This window comes from Pteropus medius, unplaced genomic scaffold, assembly GCF_902729225.1.
Source record: "Pteropus medius unplaced genomic scaffold, Ma_sr-lr_union100, whole genome shotgun sequence".
In the NCBI taxonomy this organism is placed as follows: Eukaryota; Metazoa; Chordata; class Mammalia; order Chiroptera; family Pteropodidae; genus Pteropus; species Pteropus medius.
Genome location: NW_024349224.1, coordinates 1563802 through 1587203, shown reverse-complemented (window position 1 = coordinate 1587203; position 23402 = coordinate 1563802). Strand labels below are relative to the sequence as shown.

Sequence of the window (23402 nt, the reverse complement as noted above, 5' to 3'; positions counted from 1 at the left end):
AGGGCAAAGGGCTTGTCACTTGAACCAAGAGGGTCTGGGGTGGGTGGCTGAGGCGGAGGGTGCACATCGGAGGCTCAGGGACTCTGTCTCCTGAACAGATGACAGCCCGGCGCCCCCAGCCCCTTTTGAGCACCGGGTGGTGAGTGTCAAGGAGACATCGGCCTCAGCGGGCTACACCATGTGCCAGCACGAAGTCTTGGGAGGGTAGGTGGGCTTTCTGCTCCGGTGAGGGGCGGGAGAGGAGGGCCCACATGGCATGGAGGTGAGACCATGTACTGGAGGTGGCAGGGGCCGACATAGCGGGGTGAGGATGTCCTCCGGGGTGAAGTGCGCCAGGTAGCATGCGGTGTGGGATGTCCACTGGGGTGCGGGATAGCCCACACGGCGTGGGGTGAAGCGGGTTTCCTCTAGGTGTTAAGTGGCCTGCGTGGAGTAGGGTGAAGGCGTAGGGACTCTGGTGCGTAAGGAGGAGGGCTGGGACCAGAAAGCCCAGGGGACAGGCTGGCCAGCCACATCGGGGCGAGCCTCGTGGGCTCTCAGCCTGCTGTGTCGTCGTGTCTGCAGGGGCCGGTTTGGTCAGGTCCACAGGTGCACGGAGAAGGCCACAGGCCTCTCGCTGGCAGCCAAGGTCGTCAAAGTGAAGAGCACCAAGGACCGGGTGAGGCGTCTTCCCCGGGCCCCCGAAGCCCCTGGCTGAGCTCAGGACTCCTGCATGTCTTTCTCGGCCCCCCGGGGCCCCATCCTGCCCCAGCACCCCCAGGCTGGGCAGGAGACCTGGCCACTTTTCCCGCCTCTCTTCCAGACTCCCACACCCTAGTAAGCAGGTCACTCGCACCCTGGGCCATAGTCCCTCTTGGGCCTCCGGCTTCCCTCCTGTGAAGTGGGTGGGTCCCCTCTGGTCTGGGTGGTGGGTTGAGGAGACCCGGCGTGAGCTGGGAATGGGCGTGAGGCGGGCACGTGCACACACACACGTGTGTGTGTCTTGGGAGGCACGGCTGGCGCTTCTTCCTGACCCGTTCCTTGGAAACTTGTCTCCGCTCTGGCCCTGGAAGGAGGACGTGATGAACGAGATCAACATCATGAACCAGCTGAGCCACACGAACCTGATCCAGCTGTACGACGCCTTCGAGGGCAGGAGCAGCTTCACCCTGGTCCTGGAGTAGTGAGTGTCTGGGAGGCGGGTGGCGGCTTCCCTTCCCTCCCTTCCCCTCGCTGGGACATCCAGGGAATGTCACCACCCCTCCGCTCGACCTCCAGCATGGGGCACGGAGGACAAAGCCATTTGTCACACACACTGGCGGCCGGTGAGCCTAATTTGACCCGCAGATGTATGTCAGTTTGGCCTAAACAATTTTTAGTAATTTTCGTTTGGCTGTTGGTAGCTGGAAATTGGGAAATTTCACATTAAAACCCAGCTATCTGGCTTTTCTCGCAGATGTAAAAGATCTGTCCAGCTGGAAATGGGTTGATTTTGCCCACCTGGGGTTCTTGTGATGTAGGTACCAACATTTCCATGTAGGAAAATGAGTTTACAGCCTCGGCCCGGGGCACCCAGGGTGAGCCTAGATTATCAACACAGATGACAATCCCGGTCTCCCCTTCGGCCCGTCACTTCTCGTTTGCCAACGGCACTCTGGGCTGGGAATGGGCCAGAGCAGAGGTCCCCGTAAAACCCCAGATGACAGCAGGCTCACCTGGGTTGACCTGTTTTTGGCTCCCGGAGCTGAGAGGCCTGGCCTGCCCTTTGCTTTGGCAGCGTGGATGGGGGCGAGCTCTTCGACAGGATCACAGATGAGAAGTACCACCTGACCGAACTGGATGTGGTCCTGTTCACCAAGCAGATCTGCGAGGGTGTGCACTACCTTCATCAGCACTACATCCTGCACCTGGACCTCAAGGTCAGGCCCCGCGGGGGCGGCCAGGCTTCCCGCTCAGAGTCGGGCCCCACCGGGGCAGGCGGCGGGTGGGCCCCAGGTGTCTGAGTCCCTGCTGCCCTCCTGTCTTCGAGAGCTCAGTCGCTCGGCAGACAGCCCTGGCCCGCATTCCTGGCTCTCTGCCACCTTGTGGTTCGGGCAGTCACGTCGCCTTTCTGAGCCTCAGTTCCTCCATTCGTTTTAAAATATGGATCCCGTACCTCTTTAAGTGTTATTTGAAAATCAAATGATACAATGTTTTTCTTCTTAAAGATTAGTTTTTAAGATTAGTTTTTAAAAAATTAAAGTAGAAACATGTGCTTGTGGTTACAAATATAGACAACATACAAATGCTTAAAATAGACAGTGCAGACCCCAGCCCCCCCATGCCACAAGTCTCTGTGCCGGGGGGTCTTCTGCACTGGCTGTTTGACAAGGCACATGAACACACAGAGGGATCAGACTATGCGTCTCATCTGTTATCTTACCTTTTCGTTGTAAACAGTACATTGTAGACATCTTCTCTCATTTAAGAACTGCGTGATACTCCATTGAATGAATGCAATCCACTTACTTGTCTTCTTGACAAAAAGTAATAAGCACGTGATACATGGCAATTTTTTTTTTTTTTAATGGTTTCTTGGCTCTCTTTTCCATTGCACCAGTCTGCGTGTTTGCTTTTACGTCAATACCGTACTGTTTTGCTTACCACAGCTTTGTAATATGGTTTGAAATCAGGGTGTGCGTGCCTCCAGCTTTGTTCTTTCTCAAGAATGCTTGGCTATTTGTGGTCTTTGGTGGTTCCATATACATTTTAGAATTGTTTGTTTTATTTCGGTGAAAAATGCCATTGGAATTTTGATAGGGATTACATTAAATCTGTAGATTACTTTAGGTGGTATAGACAATTTAACAAGATTAAGTCTTCCAACCCATGCGCATGAAAAATCTTTCCATTTATTTCTGTCTTCTTCAATTTCTTTCATCCACGTCTTACAGTTTTTAGTGCACAGATCTTTTACTAACTTGTTAAATTTATCCTAAGCACTTTGTGCTTTTTGATACAATTATAAATGGGATTGTTTTCCTAATTTCTCTTTCTGATAGTTTTCTTGTTAGTGTCTAGAAATACAGCTGATTTTTTCCTTTTTAAGTTTATTGGGGTAATTACATAAATTACAATTATGTAATTTTCAGGTATACATTACAATTTGACATTTGTATATTCTAATGTGTGTTTACCACCCAAAGTCCAGTTGCCTTCAGCTACCATATATTTGATGCCCTTTACCAACCTACCCTCCTACATTTGACCCCCTTTAACCATCTACCTACTCCTTTCTTCCCCACCCCCTACCCTCTGGTAACCACTAGTCTGTAGTCCATGTCCATGAGTCTCTGTTCGTTTGTCTTGTTCATTTGTTGCTTTTAGGTTTATATCCCACATATAAGTGATATCATGTGATTTTCAACTTTTTCTGTCTGGCTTATTTCGCTTAGCATGTTTATCTCGAGGCCCATCCATGTTGTCGCAAATGGCAGTGTTTCATCTTTTCTTTTGGCTGAGTCATATTCCATTGTACATATGTACCACAGCTTCTTTAGCCAGCCATCTAGCGTAGGGCACTTCGGTTGCTTCCATGTCTGGGCCACTGTGGATAATGCTGCTATGAACATCGGTGTGCAAATATCTTTTCGGATATGAGTTTTCAAGTCTTTGGGGTAAATAACCAGTAGAGGGATTGTACAGCTGATTTTGGTATATTGCTTTTGTATCCTAAAAATTTACTGAATTTATTTTTAAGGTCTAACAGTTTTTGGTGGCGTTTTTAGAGTTTTCTATGTATAATATGTCATCTGCAAATAGTGAGTTTTACTTCTTCCTTTTCTATTTGGATGCCTCTCTTTTTTTTTTCTTTTTCTTTTTCTTTTTTTGCCTGATTGCTCTGGCTGGGACTTCTACTATGCTCTGGCTGGGACTTCTATACTATGTCGAATAGAAATGGTGGTGGGCATCCTTGCCTTGTTCCTGATCTTAGAGAAAGAGCTTCCAGCTTTACACCATTGGGTGTGTTATCTGTGGCGTGTTACGTAGGGCCTTTATTATGTTAAGGTATGTTCCCTCTATCCCCATCGTCATGAAATGGATGTTGGATTTTGTTAAGGCTTTTTCTGCATCTGTTGAGAAGATCGCATGATTTCATCCTTTATTTTGTTAATTTGGTGTGTCACGTTGATTGATTTACATATGTCGAACCATCTTTGCTTCCCCGGAATGAAATGGTCACAGTGCATGATCCTTTAACGCATTGTTGAAGTCGGTTTACTAATATTGTTGAAGTCAGTTTACTAATATTTCGTTGAGGATTCTTACACCAGTGTTCGTCAGGGATATTGGTCTGCAATTTTTTTTCTCGTAGTGTTTTTGTCTGGTTTTGGTCTCAGGGTAGTGGCAGCCACATAAAATGAGTTTGGAAGTGTTTCTTCTTTTTCTATTTTTTGGAAGAGTTTGAGAAGGATTGGTATTAATTTTTTATTAAATGTTCGGTAGAATTCACCAGTGAAGCCGTCTGGTTCTGGACTTTTGTTTGCTGGGAGATTTTTGATGACCGATTCAATCTCCTTGCTAGTAATGGGTCTGTTCAGATATTCTGTTTCTTCATGATTCAGTCTTGGTAGGTTGTGTGTTTTTACGACTGTATGCATTTCTTCTAGGTTTTCCAATTTGTTGGCATATAATTCATAGTAGTCTCTTCTGATTTTTTATATATGTGTGGTATCAGTTGTAACATTTCCTCTATTTTTCTAATTTTATTTATTTGAGTCCTCTCTCTTATTTTAAGTCTAGCTAAAGATTTGTCTGTTTTGTGTTAAAAATTTTTCCTGTTTTATGAGATAAAATTGTCATATATTGTATTATGTTTAAGGTGTACAAGATAATAATTGACATATGAACATATTGTAAAATGATTATCTCAATGTTTAGTTAGCAGCCGTCACCTTACATAGTTACAATTTTTTTAATTGTGATGAGAACTTTTAAGATTCCCTCCGTTAGCAACATTCAGATGTTCAACACAGGATTTGACTGTGCATTACATCCCTAGGACTTTTTTTTATCTTATAACTAGAAGTTCGCAGCCACCAATCTATTCGCTGTTTTTATATGTTCTGTTTCTTAGATTCCACATAGAAGTGAGAGCATGCGGGAAGTATCTTTCTCTGTCTGACTTATTTCACTTAGCACAATGCCCTAAAGGTCTACCCATGCTGTCACGAATGGCAGGATTTCCTTTTCATGGCTGAATAACATTCCATTGTATGTGTGTGTGTATCTGTTGTGTGTATGCGTGTATATGTGTGTCTGTCGTGTATATGTATGTGTGTTGTGTGTGCGTGTGTGTGTTATGTGTATGTATGTATGTATGCATGTGTGTATATGTCATGTCTTCTTTATCCAGTCATCTGCTGCTGGACATTTAGGTGGTTTCCATGTCTTGACTATTATACATAATGCCGCACTGCACACGGGGGTGCAGATCTCTCTGTGAAGTAGTGACTTGGTTTCCTTCAGTTACAGACCTAGCAGTGGGACTGCTGGGTCACATGGCAGCTTATTTTTAACTTTTTGAGGAGCCTCCATCCTGTTTTCCATGGTGGGGCCGCCAGTTGGCGTTCCCACCAGCAGCGCACGAGGCTCCCTATTCTCCACATCCTCGCCAGCACTTGTGGTCTCCTGTTTTTGAGAGCGGCCATTCTGTCCGATGTGAGGTGGCATCGCACGGTAGTTTTCACTTGCACGGCATTGGCGTCTGTGGTTTTTCCAGTCCGCTGGCGCAATAGGAGGGTGTTTCTCTACTGTCCCTTTTAGAACTTTCAGTGGCCCCTGCAGAAGACGGGAAGCAGGCTGGCTGGACCTCTGCCTGTGCGCATTGTTCCTTCTGATCATCCTTCTTGATTGACAGCTGACTGTAGGGTTGGGGTGCTCAGGAAAGTGGTGGAGATGGGGAGATTGGCCTCTAGCTTTCCCTGCTCTCTACGGCTCATTCCAAGGCTTCTGGATCAGCTGCTTATGGGGCGGGCAGGCAGGGGAGGCTCAGGATCCCGCTCTGTGGTTCTGGGTCAAGGATAGCCTTGTAGGCAACCCCCGTGACTCTGCAAGAGGAGGCCGTCGTTGCCATGGCTCATTTCCCAGCCAAAAGCAGGGCTTGTCCTAGCCATGAGATCTTGCATAAGTTCCTGGATCTCATTAATTGATCTTGCATAAGCTCATCAATTGCAAAATGGGAGATAATAATAGCTCTTAGGGAGGTTGTGTGAATTTCAATACGGAGACAGAGTTCCAGAGCTGCTCTGTCCAACACAGCACAATGCGTGGGACTGAGTTTTAAATTTTATTAATTTCAGTTAACTTAAATTTAAAAGTGGATGCTCGATTCAGTTATCGGAAAACTTTTAAGTATATTTGGAACCATCTCAATGTGTAAATTCACTCTTTGGCATAGTAGTCCCCCTTATCTGTGGTTTCATTTTCTGCATTTTTGTTATCCATGTTCAACCACGGTCCGAAAATAGTAAATGGGAAATCCAGAAGGAAACCATTGCTAAGTTTTAAATCGCATGCCGCTCTGCGTAGCGTGGCGAACTCTGTGCCATCCGCCTATGAGTCACTCAGTAGTCGTCTGCGTCATCACATGGGCCATCAGAGCGAGGGCATAAGTGACCATACACCTACCTAACTGTTATCGCAGAATATTGTCATAGTTGTTCTTTTTTATTATTAGTTATTTTTGTTCATCTCTCACTGCGCGTAATTTATAAATTAAACTTTATCACCTGTGTATATGGACCGGAAAAACAATACATATAGGTTTAGGTACTGTCCTTGGTTTCAGGCATCTGCTGCAAGTCTTGGGACGTGTCCCCCGTAGACAAAAGGTGACTACTGTATACATTTCATGAAACCTAAATACATCTAAAATATTTCTGCTGAAAATTTTGTGTCTGAATTGAGGTGTACTATAAATGTAAACTACACATTGGACTTCAGAGACTTAATATGAAAGAATGGAAAATATTTCAATAATATTTTTATATCCATAACCTATTGGAATTAAACTATTTTGTACACATTGGGTTAAATAAAATATATCATTAAAATTAAATTTTAGAAAATACTTCAAGATGAATGAAAATGAGAACACAACACACCGAAACTTATTGGATGCATCTAAACCAGCATTAAAATTTGTAGCTATAAACACTTATATTAAAAAAGAAGAAAGATTATTGCAAATCAATAATCTAATATTCCATCTTAGGAGACCAGAAAAAGAAGTTAAACACAAAGCAAGCAGAAGGAAGAAAATCATAAAGGTTAGAGCAGAAATAAATGAAACAGAGAATAGAAAAGCAGTAGAGAAAAATCAATGAAACCAAAATTCAGTCCTTTGAAAAGATCAATAAACTAACAAATCTTAAGCTGCGTTGAACAAGAGAAAAAGAAAGAAAACTCAAATTATTAAAAATCAGGAACGATGGAGGGGACATCACTAACCAGCCTCACTGAAATAAAAAAGAATTATAAGAGTAGTATGAGAAATTGTGTGCCAGTTAGTTAGATAATCTAGATAAAACGGACAGATTCCTAAAAGACACAAACTACTGAAAACTGACTCAAGAAGAAATAGAAAATCTGAACAGACTTATAACAAATAAAGCAATTAGATTAGTTTAAAAAAAAAAAAACTACGCACATAGAAAAGCCTGAACCAATGTGTCTTCACCGGTGAAATCTACCAAATGTTTCAAGAATAACACCAAAACTTTATAAACTCTTCCAAAAAATAGACGAGAAGGGAATACTTCCTGACTCATTTTATGAAATCAGGGTTATCTTAATACCAAAACCAGACAAAGATCTCACAAGAAAAGAAAACTAGAGAAATATCCCTTACAGACTACATAGAAAAATTCTCAATAAAGTGTTAGCAAACCGAATATAGCAACAAATGTAGCAAATACAGCAATAAAATGTAGCAAACCAAATATAGCAACATATAAAAAGGATTATACACATCATACAGTGGGATTTATCCCAGGAATGCAAGGTTGGTTTAACATGTGACATACTAAAAGAATAAAGGACAAAATCACACAATCATTAAAATAGACGCAGTTGACAAAATTCAACAACTTTTCATGATGAAAATGCTGAACAAATTAGATGTTGAACTTCCTCAATCTGATAAAGGCCTTCTGTGAAAATCGCAGACAATATATACTTACTGGTAAAAGGTGGCATGCTTCCCCCTTAGGTCAGGAAGAAGACAAGGGTGTCTGCTCTTGCCCCTGCTGTTAAACGTCGTACTCAAAATTCTATCAATGGCAAATAGGCAAGAGAAGGAATAAAATGGATCTGAATTGGAAAGGAAGAAGTATAAAACTGTTCACAGATGACATGAGCTTGTCAGGGAGGCCGGGGGGAACTATCAGAACTAATAAACCAGTTCGACAGGGATCTAGCTGTCGACACTTAAAAGCCTGGGATTCCACCCACCCACCCGTCCCTGTGGACCTCCTCTGAGCCGTCTATTTCCCTTGGAGGCTGGGAAACTGAGGCCTCTTGACAGTTGAAGTGTGGGAGTTATAGACCTTCTTAGCTGTCGACTGAGCCTAAGCAGACTTCTCTTTCTTCCCCAGCCGGAGAACATACTGTGTGTCACTCAGACGGGACACCAAATAAAGATCATTGACTTCGGGCTGGCCAGAAGGTAAGGGGTTGTAGTTTGGCACTTTGATGGAACTCCTTGGAGACTGTTTCTCTCTCTCTTTTTTATTTTAATTTTAGACGAGGCAACCCTTGGTTGACCTCACAGATTGCAAGGACCTTGTCAGTTTACAATCCTTTATTTTTTTATTTTTTACGCCTACAGCACCTGGTCTTCTTAGGTGGTCTCCCATCCAAGTACTAACCAGGCCCGACCCTGCTTAGCTTCCGAGATCAGACGGGATCGGGCTTGTTCAGGGTGGCGTGGCCGTAGACTCTGTCTCTCTTGGCCATGGTACCCCACAGTGCTTCCCCTTCACTCAGGTCCTCCAGGTCCCCAAATAGTGTCCCCAAACCTTCAGCCACCCACAGTCTATAAACACGGCGAGAGTCACATGCCCGTCGTCCAGGCTGCTGCCAAGAGTGACACTTCTCTGGAAACCACATGTTTTCTAGGCAACTCTTCACATCATGGCTGAATTTTCTAGTCTTAAAATGATCTCTCGTCCTGGTGGTCACTTTCCACAAGGAACGTTTTGTCACTTCATGAGCCTTGCAGGAACTTCCGTTCCACCCTCAAGGGAAAGAAAGCAGAGTTTTGTCCCTGTGGGGACAGCCGCTCACCTGAGTTCGGCCACCGGTGTCCAGCATCTGCCTCCCAGAGGTGGCGTGCAAAACGACAAGGCCGTCTCTGGGTTGCGCCCCCACTGTTGAAGTGGTAAATGTCCCCTCTTTGCAGGGGTGAAAGGTGCACGTTCAGTGCCACACGTGACGGGCGGGAGACCCAGCGTACTGTCATTAGAGGAACAGCGGTTCCTATCACCCGCCTGCGCCCTCGGGATCCCTGTTACGCCGTGTGTGTCTTTTGTGAGCAACACCGAAGTCCTCAGCCTTAATGCTTAAAAATCACGTTTGATCCGTAATGTAAAACAAATGCCCTATGTTTTACCCAATACCGTCTAATAAGATTGGGCCACAGCTGGGAGACCCGATGGGCCCGGGCTGTGCCGGCGCCGCATCCGCCTGCGCCTGGCTCTCTCAGCCGACTCCGAGAGAGGAGACTGCATTTTTTTTTGTTTGTTTTTGTTTGTTTGTTTGTTTGTTTGTTTGAGGAGACCGCGTTTTAAAAACTCACTTCCAGGCTTGAGGAAATCGGGGCCCGCTCGCTGGCAGCACAGTCACTTTATCCGTCTCTGTTCCTCCACGGCCTCATCTGTAAAATGGGGACAGTCATCGTACCTGCTCGCGGGGCTGTCGTGAGGATGAGGCGTTTATGTATTTAGGATTTTAGCCCGGTGCCTGGCAAGTCGGAAGTGTCCTTTAATTTTTTTGATTAACACTTTATGTTTTAGAGCAGTTTTTGTTTCGCAGAAAAATCGAGAGAAGAAACGGACGGCCCACGTCCCCTCCCCCCACACATACAAAGTCCCCATCGTCAACATCGATGAACCCACATGGGCCCGTCGTAAGCACCCAGGTCCGACCTGCGCACGGGGCTGCGTGCTCAGGGTGTGTGGACCCCTCCTCTCTGGACTGTGAATGCAGGGGGACTGTGGCTCCTGATTCTCCTTGGTCTCTTGGGACAGCCTGAGGTTGGGGCCCCAATCGTCACTGGGGCAGTGACGATTGATTCCCAGCCAGCCAGGACTGTGGTGGCATGTGAGGTGCAGACGGCACACAGACAGGAAGTCCTGGAATGCCCGGCTTCCCCGGGGGTGGTCTGGCCTCTGTAGTCTCCTGGCGTCCCAGGGCTCACCGCTGTGGTCCCCGCCCATCCCAGGTACAAGCCCCGGGAGAAGCTGAAGGTGAACTTCGGAACCGCCGAGTTCCTGGCCCCAGAGGTTGTCAACTATGAGTTCGTCTCGTTCCCCACAGACATGTGGAGCGTGGGGGTCATCACCTACATGCTGTGAGTGCCCCGGCCTGGTCCCCGTGGGGATCGGTCCCCGTGGGGATCGGCCCCCGTCTTTGACCATCCTAGAAGCCTAGAAGCAGCAGACAGTCAAGTGCGAGTCACTTAGTGGGAGGTGTGCCCAGGACACGGCGGGAGGTGGGCGGGAAGGGAGGCCGCCAGTGGGGAGCGTGCGTCCAGCCGGCACCCACCCGGGCACCTGGAGTTGGGTCCCCAGGGAGCTCTGGGATCCATTCTGGCACAGTCCCTCCGCCATTTTGTTCCAGGGGTTCCAGGGGTGAGGGCGTTGGGGTGCTTACACACCAGCTCTTATCAGCTGTTGCTTCTGGGCCGATCCCGGGGGTGAAATTTTTGGACCCACAGGAGAGAAAGCTCTGGGCAGAGAAACGTGGGTGCTGCGGTACAGGTGGGGCTGGAGTGCCCTGGGGCAGTGAGGAGGGGTCCCCACATCGTCCACCCCACCCTTCCCCTGGGCTGCCTTGTCCCTCCCCTGGGCTGAGGAAGCGGAGGCGGGATCGGCGAGAGTTTGTGCATAGACTTGACACCTTCCTCTGGGGCGTCCCTCAGCTGTTTCCTCAGTGACCCAGCAAGGTCACACTCCGCTCCCACTCTTGTCACTAAGGCATCACAGCGACCCTGTGTCCTCATGCTTTGTATTCCTGTGCTGTGCCAAGTGGGGAAGTTGGAGGCCCCAGGCCAGCCGCTTAGGGAGTCCTCCTGCCTGTCTACCCTCACTCTAGAGCAGGGGTCCCCAACCTTCAGGCTACAGACTGGTACCGTCCGTGGCCTGTTTGGAACCGGGCTGCACAGCAGGAGGTGAGCAGTGGGCCAGCGAGTGAGGCTCCATCTGTGTCTGCAGCTGCTCCCCAGCACTGGCATCACCGCCTCAGCTCCGCCTCAGATCATCAGGCATTAGATTCTCACAGGAGCACCAGTCCCTGGGGCCACAAAGGTTGGGGACCGCTGCTCTGGAGGAGTGTAATAAAGCCAGCTTTCCTGTGTCCCCTGGGGCCTGGGCGTGTCTGTGCCCACCTGGCTGTCTCAGAGACACAGTACTCAATCACCATACACCTGATGCGTGGTGGACATGCTGGTGGGGCCCCAATTACTCTTTGCTCCAGGGGAGGGAGACAGGTGCGCGTGATAGGGGCTCGATTCCAGCACTTCCTTTCTGCAGCTTTTCGTCCCTCCCACTTCCTCCCTTCCCGAGAGGGGACAGGGCCATTGTTCTCCTGAAACACTAGGATCTGATCACTTCTGCTTGAACGTGTAGATTCCTCTCTACCTTCGACGCGTGTTGGCGGCCTGGCTCCCGCACGTTGATGGTCCTTTCTCTCCTCCGTAGGCTCAGTGGTTTGTCCCCGTTTCTAGGGGAGACAGATGCCGAGACCATGAATTTCATTGTGAACTGTAGCTGGGACTTTGACGCTGACACCTTCGAAGGGTTATCAGAGGAGGCCAAGGACTTTGTTTCCCGGCTGCTGATCAAAGAGAAGAGGTAGCCTTGTTGTCTGTCACTTGCGTGCCATCCCAGTGGTGACCGCTGACTGGTGACCGTGACGAGCAGGTGTGCCGGGCAGGTCCTTTCTTCCTGTGGGTCGCTTCTGTCCAGGATTTCTTACCCTGCTGCTCCTTTGGAGCAAAAACGTAGCAGGCACAGTGACAAAGGAAGTAATTAAAAAAACAACTAGGAGCACAAAATTTAGGTAGTTTTAGAAAGGTCCATATTTACAAATTAGTCCTATTTCCAAGTGTTCACTTTTAATAGGCTAGTGTTGAAGAAAACGCTGAGCCGCGCAGATGTCACTTTTGAGAACAGAGGCCAGAAAACCCCATTTCTCAGCGAGGAAGGGCCGCGCTCGGCTTTCAGCAGCTACATCAGTCATGGTGGAGCCACCCACGTGACTGATCCGCACACTGGGGACAGCTGCGCATGGCCCAGGAGTGAGGTCCCAGGTCTGGGCTCCGAGAGCTCCTGCCTCCCTGGCCATCACTCATTTCTTTCTGGCTGTGAAAGTCAGGGAGTTAAAGCGTTTCAAATTCGGACGCACAAGCCGACTATTTTCCCTGGAAGGAGAGATGAGCTTCCTTCCGTGCTCCTGTTTTCACTCCTTGGAGCAACTCCAGGCACAGCTGGCCTCCTCCGGCCCTGCCTGGGTCCCCACCCCCAGTAGCGATCCGTCACTGGGATGCGGTCCCTCCACAGCACGAGGGGACAGGGACGGTTTGCTGATGACTCTCTTGCACTCCTAAGGAGGGGCGTTTTGGACGCCAGGAGCTCCCCTCCTGGGCGGTGGCAGGAGTCTGCCCAGCGGGTCCCCCCCGTTCCACTGAGTCAGGCTTCCTGCCCCACCGGACTGACTCCGGACAGCTGACCTTTACTCGGCGGCTCCAAGTAAACGTGTCCACTGTTCGATTTCACAGCTGCAGGATGAGCGCCACACAGTGCCTGAAGCACGAGTGGCTGAATGACCTGCCCGCCAAGGCTTCGAAATCCAAAGTTTGTCTCAAATCGCAGCTCTTGCTGCAGAAGTACATGGCTCAGAGGAAATGGAAGGTATCTTTTTCTTTTAGTAAAAGCAGCATTTGTCTTCCTAATATGTCCTTCGAAAGAACTGTAGCCAAGTTCTTATTTACATTTTGATTCTAAATACATTAAGGGGAAAAAACCCCTCTCACGTCCAGATGTCAACTAGAGTAAAAAAACGCTCCAGACCAAAAAACGACTACCGTAAAAGTGGCATTTAGTCTGTACTTAGGTGACACTTGAAGTGACAGAATGAAGTTGGAGCACTTGTTCTCGGTGACAGTAGTAGCCACGTCACCAAGAACTAACTGCATGGAGCCCGAGGCCTGATTCCTGCCGGGTTCAGAGAGAGAGGCCCGGACGGCCCTGTGTAAAAGCTCAATCATTTTGTCTCCTACGGAAACTCTTTGGTACCAAGGACATAAAATCTGTCTTAAAACTATTGTCCCCCAAGTAGCTTTCTGACATTTTGATATCAACTCAGACCCTTGTTAATAGACGGAATGCTTTACCTGGAGCACCAGCACACAGTGTCACAGATGCACACGCGTGTGATGCAGACAGCACATTTGCTTCACAGAGTGTGATGCACTCTGACGTTTTCTAGTCTGTGATACTCGGGTTCATTCAAAAAAATCCTGGTCGTAACCCACCGATCTGGTTTCGTGACCCCTGTGGACTGCGACTCACCCTTTGAAAAACCCCTTTCTAGAGCGCTCCGTTTTTCTTGTGAAAAGGATAATGTATTTTCTCACTTCATACTTGCTTCAGACAGGCCCCTGAAGGGCATGTGACCATTCCAGTATTATTTTGCTAGAATCTTCTTTTCCCTTTAGGTTATCAGTTTTAAACAAACCCAAGTGCCTAACTTGCTTAAATCCTTTTATTTTTTTAAACAATCGGTCAAAAAATATGCCGTTTTCCCCTTTTTTTACCTCGCATCTCAAGAAACATTTCTACGTGGTGACTGCTGCCAACAGGTTACGGAAGTTTCCGACCTGCCCGTGACCGTCGGCTCTGCCGCCGCCGTGGGCCGAGGGCCAACTGAGACCCGTGGTGACGTGATGACTCGAGAGTTTAAGTAATCTGGCCTCTCACCAAGATCGAGTCCACTTATTTCATAGAAAAGGCTGTGGCCATTGCCTTCCTTGGGGATGAAGTCTCTGTAAAGAAAGTGACTTGGTGAGAACTTCTTTCCCGCCTTTTAAGATCACTAAGTTTGAGATGCCGTGTTTACTCTTCAGGTATACCTGCTTTTGGTGATACGTGTAGGCATGCTGTAGGTAGGTGGGAAAGCTGCTGCTTTGCGTATGTTAAATTCTAAACATGCTCTGACTAAAGAACATGACAGACTGTTCCACAGGGGCAGGGCACTCGGTGTTACTGCCTTCAGTACAGAGAGTTCCTAGAATTCTGACCTGCTCAGGTGTGGGTGACCTTCAGGGCAGTGATCCTTGTTTTAACTTGTGCTCCCTTTTGAGACTCAAAACGTGCATCCTTTAATAGTCTTTGAAATTGCAGAATCTGCCACCGTCGCGGCTAAGTCAGGACGACGACCATTTTGAATGTGCTTTTAAACTCTGTACCCACCCGCACCTCTCCCTGTTCTGCCCTGTCCTGCCCTGTCCCAGCATCGGTAGGACCCCTCGGATCCCCCTGCCTCAGTGACAAACAGATGGCCGAGGAAGTCTGGCAGCCGTGGCAGCCGATACGCTTGTGGGCCCGGGATGAGCATGTGACGATGTGATTCTGTGGTAACACAGAGTGACCCTCGGGCTGAGGGAGGGACACTGCAGGCCTGCTGCTTTGCTAAGGATGCTGCTTTCGGGGTTGCCATTGACCTGACTTCCAGAACGATTCACAAGGAGTAGCTTAGCGTGAAAAAGTAGGCGATCTTTTCAACCCAGAGGCGCAGCGCCACTGTCTGACAGGGAGACATGATGTGAGCCAGAGACATAATTAAAAACTTCTCATTCCCCCTCCCCAAACAAAAACCCGCTGAAACTGATTTTAATAATTTAACATAAAAAGTCAAAAACACGTCCATATGTAATCAGCATGGAAATTATTGAGATACTTTATATATATTTTTTATATTGTCTCCAAAATTTGGTATGTATTTTACACTTAAAATGCATTTCAATTCAGATGCTAGTTTTTCAGAAGACATATTTAATTTGTATTTAGATTTCATAAAATTTACTGTGGAAAAACAGACTATATACTCAAGTTTTTCGAAACATCTTAAACATTTTCTAACAATTGAAAAGTACCCACTTTTACGTTCAATTAAAATTAAATTAGAAATCCGGTTGTGTAGTTCTATTATCTACATTTTACGAGCTTAGTAGACCCATGTGGTTAGTGGCTTCCATATCAGACAGGGCCGATATGAAAAGAATCCTCTATCTATCAAATTTTAATCTTCCCTTCCCCCTGACATGCTGTTGTTTTTCATCTAGAAACACGTTTTCTCCACAAAGTCCCCTTGAGGGCTTTGTTTAGGTCAGGCTCATACAAGTGAGAGGCAATGTGGATTTTACCCTCCCTTATCTGAAATTCGAGGGAACTTTTATGAAGCTTTAATTTTCTGGATATTTTTAGTTCTCTAATTTGCTGGTGTGCACTTAGCTCAAAAAGTTTTTATAAGATTGCAACTGTGCCGGTATCAACTATTTCTAATGGGCCTTTTCCCTTTGAATGAACAGTCATAGGAACTGCTTGCTGGGTAGGAAACTCACACGAGGTGGTCAGGACCCACTTATTCCACCTGTCGGATTGGTGAGAGCACAGGGAAATGGAAAATTTCCACTTTCGATGGGTATGTGAAGATAGAGGTCACACCCACTTTTATCCAGCAATTCCGTTTCTGAGATTTATCCCCCAGCAATACTTGAACAAGTGGACAGAATTAATGCAAAATGTTTCTTCTAACACTATTGCTCATGGTTCAATAAAAACAACCCACATAGGCCTATCAGCATGGGTTTAGTTGACTAAATTTTGCCAGGTCCTTACCGGGGAAGACCTCGCTGCTGCCGAAGACAGATGTGGATGTACTGAGTTATCTTTTCACTACAGAACGTATACAGTCATCCCCTTTGTGGAGCGACACATGCTTCTATGTGCTTTAAGATTCTCTAGGATGTGCATGAATCTTAACGGTGGGGTTGGAAAGTGGGTGATGAAGCAAGGGGAATTCCACCTTTCACTTTATCTTTCTGAATTTTTTTTTTTTTTTTTTTTTTACATAATTAGCATGTATTGCTTTTATAATTAAAAATTAGCAACCCACCTATCAAGCGTGGACCTTGTTTTGACCCTGATTCGAGCAAACAAGTAAAAAGATATTTTAGAGACATCCAGGGAAATGTAGTTCTAAATTGTATGTTTGATGATCGAATGTCTACTGTGTCGGGTATGAAAATGGTGATGTGATCGATTATCATGTAGGTCGAGTGACTTCAGGAAGAAAGGCAGATGCGTAGTTAGGCAAGCATGGCGAGTCCTTGTTAACTGCTGGGTGCGGGTGATGGTGTGCGGTTTCATTATCCTGGCCTCTTTACTGTTGTATTTGAAAACTTTCGTGATAAAAGTTTTTAAAACCATGAGGAACTGTTAGAGACCCCAGCTTCCAGACAGTCTACAACAGCCCTGGAACAGATGGTCTCGGTGAGCGGTAAGCTTCCCACGCCGGGAGTGTGAATGTGCTGGAAATTGCTGTAGAAACAATTCCTGCCCTAGGAGGACATTTGGACAAGATTAAGGCAATTTCCCTACCCTTAACTAATTTCAGAAATAACCCAGTTACCTACTTTTAAGGCATAGAGGGGACAAAATGTCAGAGTACTTACAGCTACTCTCGTGGACTCGACAGTGAAAAGGCAACGTAAGAATGGGAGAAAGAATTTGCAAATCAAGGACCTGAAAAGAGGTTACTATCTAGACTATACAGAGAACTCCTACAGCTCAACAGCAGAAACCCCAAACAACCCAATTTAAACCTGGGCAAAAGTCTCAAATAGACAGTTTTCCACAGGCGTGAAAATGGCTGAAAGCACGTGAAAATGCTGTGGAGTAACGTTAAGTACAAGCCTTGACGAGGACGTGGGGACACTGGAACCTTGTGTGCTGCTAGGGGAAATGTAATATGGTGCACCTGCCGTGGAAGTGTGGCGGTTCCTTAAAAATTTAAAAGTAGCATTAGCGTATGATCCAGCCCTGCCACTTCTGGTGTCTATTCAAAGGAACCAGAAACAGTCTCCAAGAGGCATCTGGACACCCACGTTCACAGCGGCATTATTCACAGTAGCCAGGAGGACGAAGCAGCCCTGTACTGACAGGTGACGGGTGAACAAAACACGGCCCATCCACACAGTGGACTATCAGCCTCAAAAAGGAAGATGATCCTGACACCTGCTACACCACAGATGAACCCCGAGGACATTACGCTGAGCGGAATGAGCCAGTCGCAAAAAGACACACTGTGATTCCACTTACAAAACGTATGTAGACTGTCCAATACAGAGACAGCAGAGGCGGGTGCCAGGTGCTTGGAGTGACCCTTTCCCAGGGTTTTAAAATAAGCAGTGTTTAATAAGGTTACATTTTTCAGTAGGTGGATGTCAAAAAAAATTACCCTTGGTCCACGTGACTGATATGGTACAAGCGATTGATCACGTGAGACATCCACATGCGTTTTTCTCTCCTAATATTTACTGAAGACCTATACAGGTTCTGTGGTATATGCTTGCCTGAAATTAGCTCAGAACTCCAAATGAGTAGACGCCATTTTTAGTCCCACGTGTGGAAGAGGCACGAAGAGGTTGATGAATGTGCGCAGGGTTTCACAGGTGTGAGGGGCTGAGCAGGGCTTCGATGCAGGCTGTGCGGCCCCGGCACCTGCGCTCTGCTGAGCAGTGGGCCAGGCTCAGCAACCTGCGCCTCCTTCCTGCCGGAGCAGACTGTGTCCCTGACCCCAACCCCACTGATGGTGAGGGCACTGAACACGTATCAAAGGAACATTTATTAACTTAAGTTGTACCACGTGTCGATTTTAGTCAAACCAAAAAATTTACATGAAAACGTAATTAAATCTGTAAGGCTCCATCCAGCCCGAACGCCATAGGATAGGATGGCCTGGAGGACAGGAGACTTGACATTCGCTTAAAACAAGAGTAATTAAAATAAACTAAAAAAATAAAAGGAGTAAAATGGCTCCAAGTCCATTCTGAAGGAATGCAGACCCGTGGAGCCTGGGCTATGCCCGCCAGGCACTGTGGCTGACCAAACGACGTGCTGCCCAGGACTCGGCCCCAGTGCTGGCTTCCCTGCTATTAAGGCAGCGGTTTTAGGATCCTTGTTATCAAGTTCAAACACAATGCCGGGGCGGACGCACTGTCGGCGTGTGGCACACGGCAATCTGGGAGCCGCAGTCACTCTGCAGTAGCTGCCTGTGCTTTGGCAGCATTTTCCAAAATTTTCCTCTTCCACTCTTCATAATCCTGTGTCAGGTCTTCATCTTTCCGCGGTTTATGCGGGATCTCTACTACCTTCTCCCTTTCTGGGAAAAGAAAATTTTCAACAGTGTTTCAAAATCCTCATGCTTACAAATGGAGTAAGAAAAAAAGCTTGTTTAAAGTGTCCACTTTAATTATTAAGGTAATAGAGGATAAGATACTGAAACGAAAAGTGGAAACAGCAGCTAACGCATCTGCGTTTTGCTCTCAGGTTCCAAGATTCCGAGACATCAAGGTGAGAGCTAACACTTACGGGCACTTACCTGGTGCTCAACAGGCACTGAACCAGGCCCTTACTAGTGTTATCTCGTTCAACGCTCACGATCCTATGGAGTGGATTAGCTAATACTAATCACCTTTCACAGATGTGGGAACTGAGGCTCACTGGAATTAAGTGATGTTCCTAAAATTACAGAGCCAGTAAGCGGTGAAGCAGGATCTGGACCTAAGTTTGGCTTCAGATGTATTCTTAATTACGTGAAATCTCTGCGGGCTTCTGGGAGTGAAGCAAGAGCACAGGACCGCTCCCTGCACCAACCCCTCTGCACCAATCCCAGTGTTCGGCCAGCGTGAGCTCATCTTACCCTTTGCTAGAGGCTCAGTCCCTGCCTTCTTTCTTTTCCGTGGTGGAGCAGCTGAATCTTGAGACTCTCCTTTAAGAAAAAGTGAGTGTCATCGGGTTAATTTTTCTCCTATTCTCAGTTGGGTCTATTTTGGATGACAAAAACTGGATACCTTGACTGATCAAATACTAGCACTAGGATGAGAAGGCAAATGGCCTTGACCTTCTCTTTTCTCTGGCTTTTCCTGCCAGACTTGAGAATCACTTCTAGTCTAGCTTACGTAAATGGAGGCTGGCATTTAACGCTGAAGCGTGTTAACTCAGGATCTATTTCCCAGGCATGGGTTCATAGATCACAGGTTTTAAAAAGTTATTAAGCTACTTTAATCGAAACAAAACAAAACATTTTCTCACTAAAGACTTATCTGGTCCACATTAAAACATTTCAGAAATCAGCCATTTTGCAAGTTTGGAAATATTGGACTTTTACCAGTGGGTTTACGTATTCGAATGACACATCGTTAAACTATGGAATGGATACTCACTGTTGAGCTGCTGCCCGAGCTTCTCTAATTGTTTACACAGTCGATCAAATATGGCTTTTTTTACTCCAGATGTGGCTACCATTTTATTTTTATCCACCTTTAGCTTTAAAATCCTACAAAAGAATTTGATAAATGACTCTTTTGAGAACCAGTACAACAGTTTTTGTTTTAAATTACTGGAAAATCACAAATGGCCACTGTTTCGGTGACAGACTTCATCAATTATAAAAGGCGGACCCTGAACTCAGAGCACTCAGCTTATACACAGAGCTGCCACTTGCCAAGTGACTTCCGGCGACGCTAGTTCCAAGCTGTATCATGGGGTAAAACGAGAATATGGTAACTTGGCCATTATTCTTAATACTATTTATATGGAAAAATATGCTAAGCCGAAACAAACTAAACCAGAAGTGCTACTTGGGACTGAGCAAACCATCCGTAAACGGGGCTTCCAAGTGTGAGAAGACACACTTACTTGCATGCTGAGAGCAGCGCGGCGCTGGTGAAAAGCGGCCTGGATAAGTCAAGACCCTCCTGCTGTGTCTGTGGGAGACTGGACTCGTAGCTAAGGGAAGGCAGCGTTTGCAGAATTACTTGTTAGAAAATATTATTTCAAAGAGACTGAAAATGCAAATCAGAACTTCAAGGCTATTTAAATGTATGAGATAAACATTCTGTCGCTTTAGCGTATCGGTTAATTAACACGACACTGGATATTGTGTTTTATGTATCAGTATAAAATTTCAATTGTGGTTCCGTACGCCTCCGACCTTTGCAGTAACGTTGCAGCCGTGCTCACGGCTTCGGTACAGCTGAACTGCACGGCGAGGTCTCTTATTCCGATGTTTGAACTCAGGCCCAGTAAACACTCGAAAGATTTAAGGCAGCTCAGATACGTCCTCTTGTTCAAACCAGAAAGTTTAGTTAAATAAGCCTTTGGAAGGAAATACACACACGAATCATCAAAAACGTAAGTTTTATATATTAGTGCCTCAACTTTTCAAAATTAATTTTGTGGCAAGTCGCTCTATCTAAAGGTTTCGCTTCGTTTAGTCGAAGACCGGTAGTCATGTCAGGTAAAGTACTGCTCTCAGCGAGCTCATACTTTAGAAAGGCAGCCTGGCCTGTGCACAGACGATTGAGAAAACAACGCATAAAAAACTTAGATGCGTATAGAGTCACCATGTTTCCACACGGGGACAATGTGCAATTCAGTGGGGAATGGCAGGAGGAAGAGTGGGCTGGGGCGCGGCGGGTGGAAGGCGGAAGACAGAGAACACGGACACGGGGGGAGAAATGGGAGCACTCTCCCCAGAGGATGGAGTGAGGCAGAGGCACGAATGACACAGCTCGCCACAGAACAGTCCAGGCTGGAAAAGAAGCTGCCGCACTAACAAAGCCATTAAAGTGCACGGCCCGCTAAGGGGAGACTGTAGCTTGCGGTCAGTGTTCAGGAGAAGCCGGAGTTTGATGGTGGTGGGGAGCCAACCTGCTGAGAGCCAAGGGCGATTTTAATGCCACCATTTAATGACAGTATCGTTCTGGGACAGGTACTGTGCTAAGTGTGTTACGTGCACCCCACTGTCCAATCTTCTCAACGATCTAGCGAGTGGATATCCTCATCCCATTTTACGGATGAGGAAACTGGAGACTCACAGAGCCAACAACTGGTGGTGTTGAGATTTGTTCTCAACACCCCACAGCTTGTGCTCAACCACCGTGACGCTGGCAGGAAAACACACATGGGATTTAAAGTAGGTGTCTGAGGAGGAGGATGCTAGCGGCGGCGTGGCAGATGGCCTCGGGGAACAAAAGATGTGGCCAGGGAAATCGGTGAAGAGAATGCTGCAAAAAATGTTTTCCCTCCAACTCGACGAAATAGTTTCAAAGTTTATCTAGGATAGTAACAGGATAATATCTGCTCCCAGGTTTCGGCACCAAAAAAACAAAAAAAAAACCCCCAAAACCCCACACACATAATCATAGCCATGAAGATTTTACAACACAAGAGTTTTGATGGGGTGCATCCAATCAGAAACTGACATGTGCGATTAAGCCTTGATGTTGCGCTGGGTCAGACATTCGCAGGTGCCCACTCACCCTGTCCAAGGGACACTTCATACAGGAAGCCGCCAGGTCCAGGCACATGACGGCATTGCTGGTCTCCGTGGTATGTGCAGACAGGCCGGCGCACTTCACCTGGGACAGTCGCAAGTACTCCTCTGCTTTCCTGGGTTACGAGGGCAACATGTTCACGAAAACCCTTTTCCAGAAGTTGGCCCAACGCTTTGGTAAACAGCAAACGCAGCCTGGCGACTTCATTCTGAGCCCAACTCCTGTGCACATTTATAGGGCCGAGAATGCAACTCCCAGCCTTTGGGGAGGTTGGGGTTCTCCGACTCCAGACAGCACTATGCTCAAGGACTTTCAGGCAAAAGTAAGTCCCTCAATTCCCCTCCAAAACGACCCTGCGTCCATCCTTCCACTAGGGAACAATCGTGAACTACCACGGAGGCTGGCAGGTGACACCAGGTTTCCTTCCCTTTACCCCTTCCCCTAAATCGGTGGTCCTCAAACTTTAACGGACAAGACAATCGCCTCGGGGCTTGTGAAAACAGATGGCGGGGTCCCACCCCCAGAGTTTCTGATCAGCAGGCGGCGCGGTGGCCCGAGAAGCTGCATTTCTAACAGGCGTCATTTGTACGGCAGCCCGTGGTCCAGGGGCCGCACCTGGGGACTCGCCGTCCTTAAAGACAGCGAGGCCACGCAGTCTTCCTTGTTATCTTTTAAGAAGCGCCCCTCCCCGGTCCCCCCGGCCCAGGGCTTTCGCAAAGGTGTTGCCTCTGCTTGGCACCTTCTACTCAACCCTAATGGCATCCCGGGTGCGCCTCACCACCCGCCACCCGCGCAGCACGGCACCCCGCTTCGCGCTACGCAGAGTCGTTGCCCTCACAGGCGGAGGCCCCCAGGGGGTCTGCACCCCGTCTGTCCGGGTCACCGCCCCAAACAGAGCCTCAGCCAGCATCTGGGGGATGGGCGAGGTACTCCGGCTCCTCCCGCCACCGTGCGTCCCACGGGGCCAGTGGTTCCGAGAGACGCCTACAGTCGTCGCTTCTTGCCGCCTGGGAAGGTTCTCGAGATGGGACCTAACCCCGCGGGCAGATGCTGCCTCCCCGCGGAGGGCCCGGGGCGCGAGAGGCCGGACTCACCTCAGCACGTCCGGCTCGGCGATGCCCAGGCGCGACGCGAGGCGCGGGATGAGCCCCGACTCCATGGCGCAGCCGAGAATAGGCGCGCACACAGGCGCAGCGACGAAACCCGCGCGCCGACGCGGCGCCGGCCAGTGAGGGCCAGGCCCCGCCCCCCTGCTGCAACCGGATTGGTTGGGACGGGAAACGTGGGACCGCCCCATACACCACACCCGGCCCTCCTCCTGCGCATGCGCAGTGCGAGGGCACACTCCCGGGAAGACGGGGAACGTGGACGACCGGCTCCCACTCTTTCCATTTCTCCGTTCTTGACAAATTCGACAAACGCTGTCCTTCCCTCTTGTGTCTCCTTGCTGACGCCGAGCGAGTCCCCCTTACTCGGCGCCGCCCCGCCCTCTCCCACTCCATGGAGAGACTGGCTGGCGCCTAAGTCCGTCAGTCCGGCG

The 23402-nt window shown here is 47.8% G+C and overlaps 2 protein-coding genes and 1 non-coding gene across 8 annotated transcripts in view; 1 reads left to right on the top strand and 2 right to left on the bottom strand.

Moving 5' to 3' along the window:
• Nucleotides 1-19607, top strand: part of MYLK3 (myosin light chain kinase 3) — a 44657-nt gene extending 25050 nt beyond the window's left edge. For 2 of the 6 annotated variants that reach the window (XM_039880779.1, XM_039880780.1), the window contains 9 exons: nucleotides 99-204; nucleotides 565-658; nucleotides 1053-1162; nucleotides 1757-1898; nucleotides 8616-8686; nucleotides 10463-10591; nucleotides 11940-12092; nucleotides 13019-13151; nucleotides 14102-19607. In XM_039880779.1, coding sequence (XP_039736713.1) covers nucleotides 99-204; nucleotides 565-658; nucleotides 1053-1162; nucleotides 1757-1898; nucleotides 8616-8686; nucleotides 10463-10591; nucleotides 11940-12092; nucleotides 13019-13151; nucleotides 14102-14206 — 1043 coding nt within the window. In that variant the 3' untranslated portion in view covers nucleotides 14207-19607. Of the gene's footprint in view, nucleotides 1-98; nucleotides 205-564; nucleotides 659-1052; nucleotides 1163-1756; nucleotides 1899-8615; nucleotides 8687-10462; nucleotides 10592-11939; nucleotides 12093-13018; nucleotides 13152-14069 lie in introns of all 6 variants that reach the window. The other 4 variants (XM_039880782.1, XM_039880783.1, XR_005656832.1 and 1 more) reach the window with 3 other exon arrangements.
• Nucleotides 8840-8958, bottom strand: LOC120617451 (5S ribosomal RNA). The gene has a single exon (XR_005656923.1). It is a non-coding gene; the product is annotated as a 5S ribosomal RNA (ribosomal RNA).
• Nucleotides 18131-23111, bottom strand: ORC6 (origin recognition complex subunit 6). The gene is made up of 7 exons (XM_039880784.1): nucleotides 22957-23111; nucleotides 21848-21977; nucleotides 20518-20681; nucleotides 20223-20312; nucleotides 19748-19860; nucleotides 19225-19293; nucleotides 18131-18684 (listed from the first exon to the last, which is right to left on the bottom strand). Exons 1-7 carry the CDS (start codon nucleotides 23019-23021, stop codon nucleotides 18557-18559), a joined length of 759 nt encoding a protein of 252 aa, XP_039736718.1. The 5' UTR covers nucleotides 23022-23111; the 3' UTR covers nucleotides 18131-18556.
• Between the last annotated feature and the right edge of the window lie 291 nt (nucleotides 23112-23402).

What these genes read in the sequence shown, in the direction of transcription:
- ORC6 (XM_039880784.1), bottom strand. Translation starts at nt 23,021, where the DNA reads ATGGAGTCGGGGCTCATCCCGCGCCTCGCGTCGCGCCTGGGCATCGCC. An exon ending in TGAAGTGTCCCTTGGACAGG is followed by an intron (nt 20,682 to 21,847) that starts GTGAGTGGGCAC and finishes TTCCTTCCAAAG; the next exon opens with GCTTATTTAACTAAACTTTC. An exon ending in GCTGCAACGTTACTGCAAAG is followed by an intron (nt 20,313 to 20,517) that starts GTCGGAGGCGTA and finishes GCCTTCCCTTAG; the next exon opens with CTACGAGTCCAGTCTCCCAC.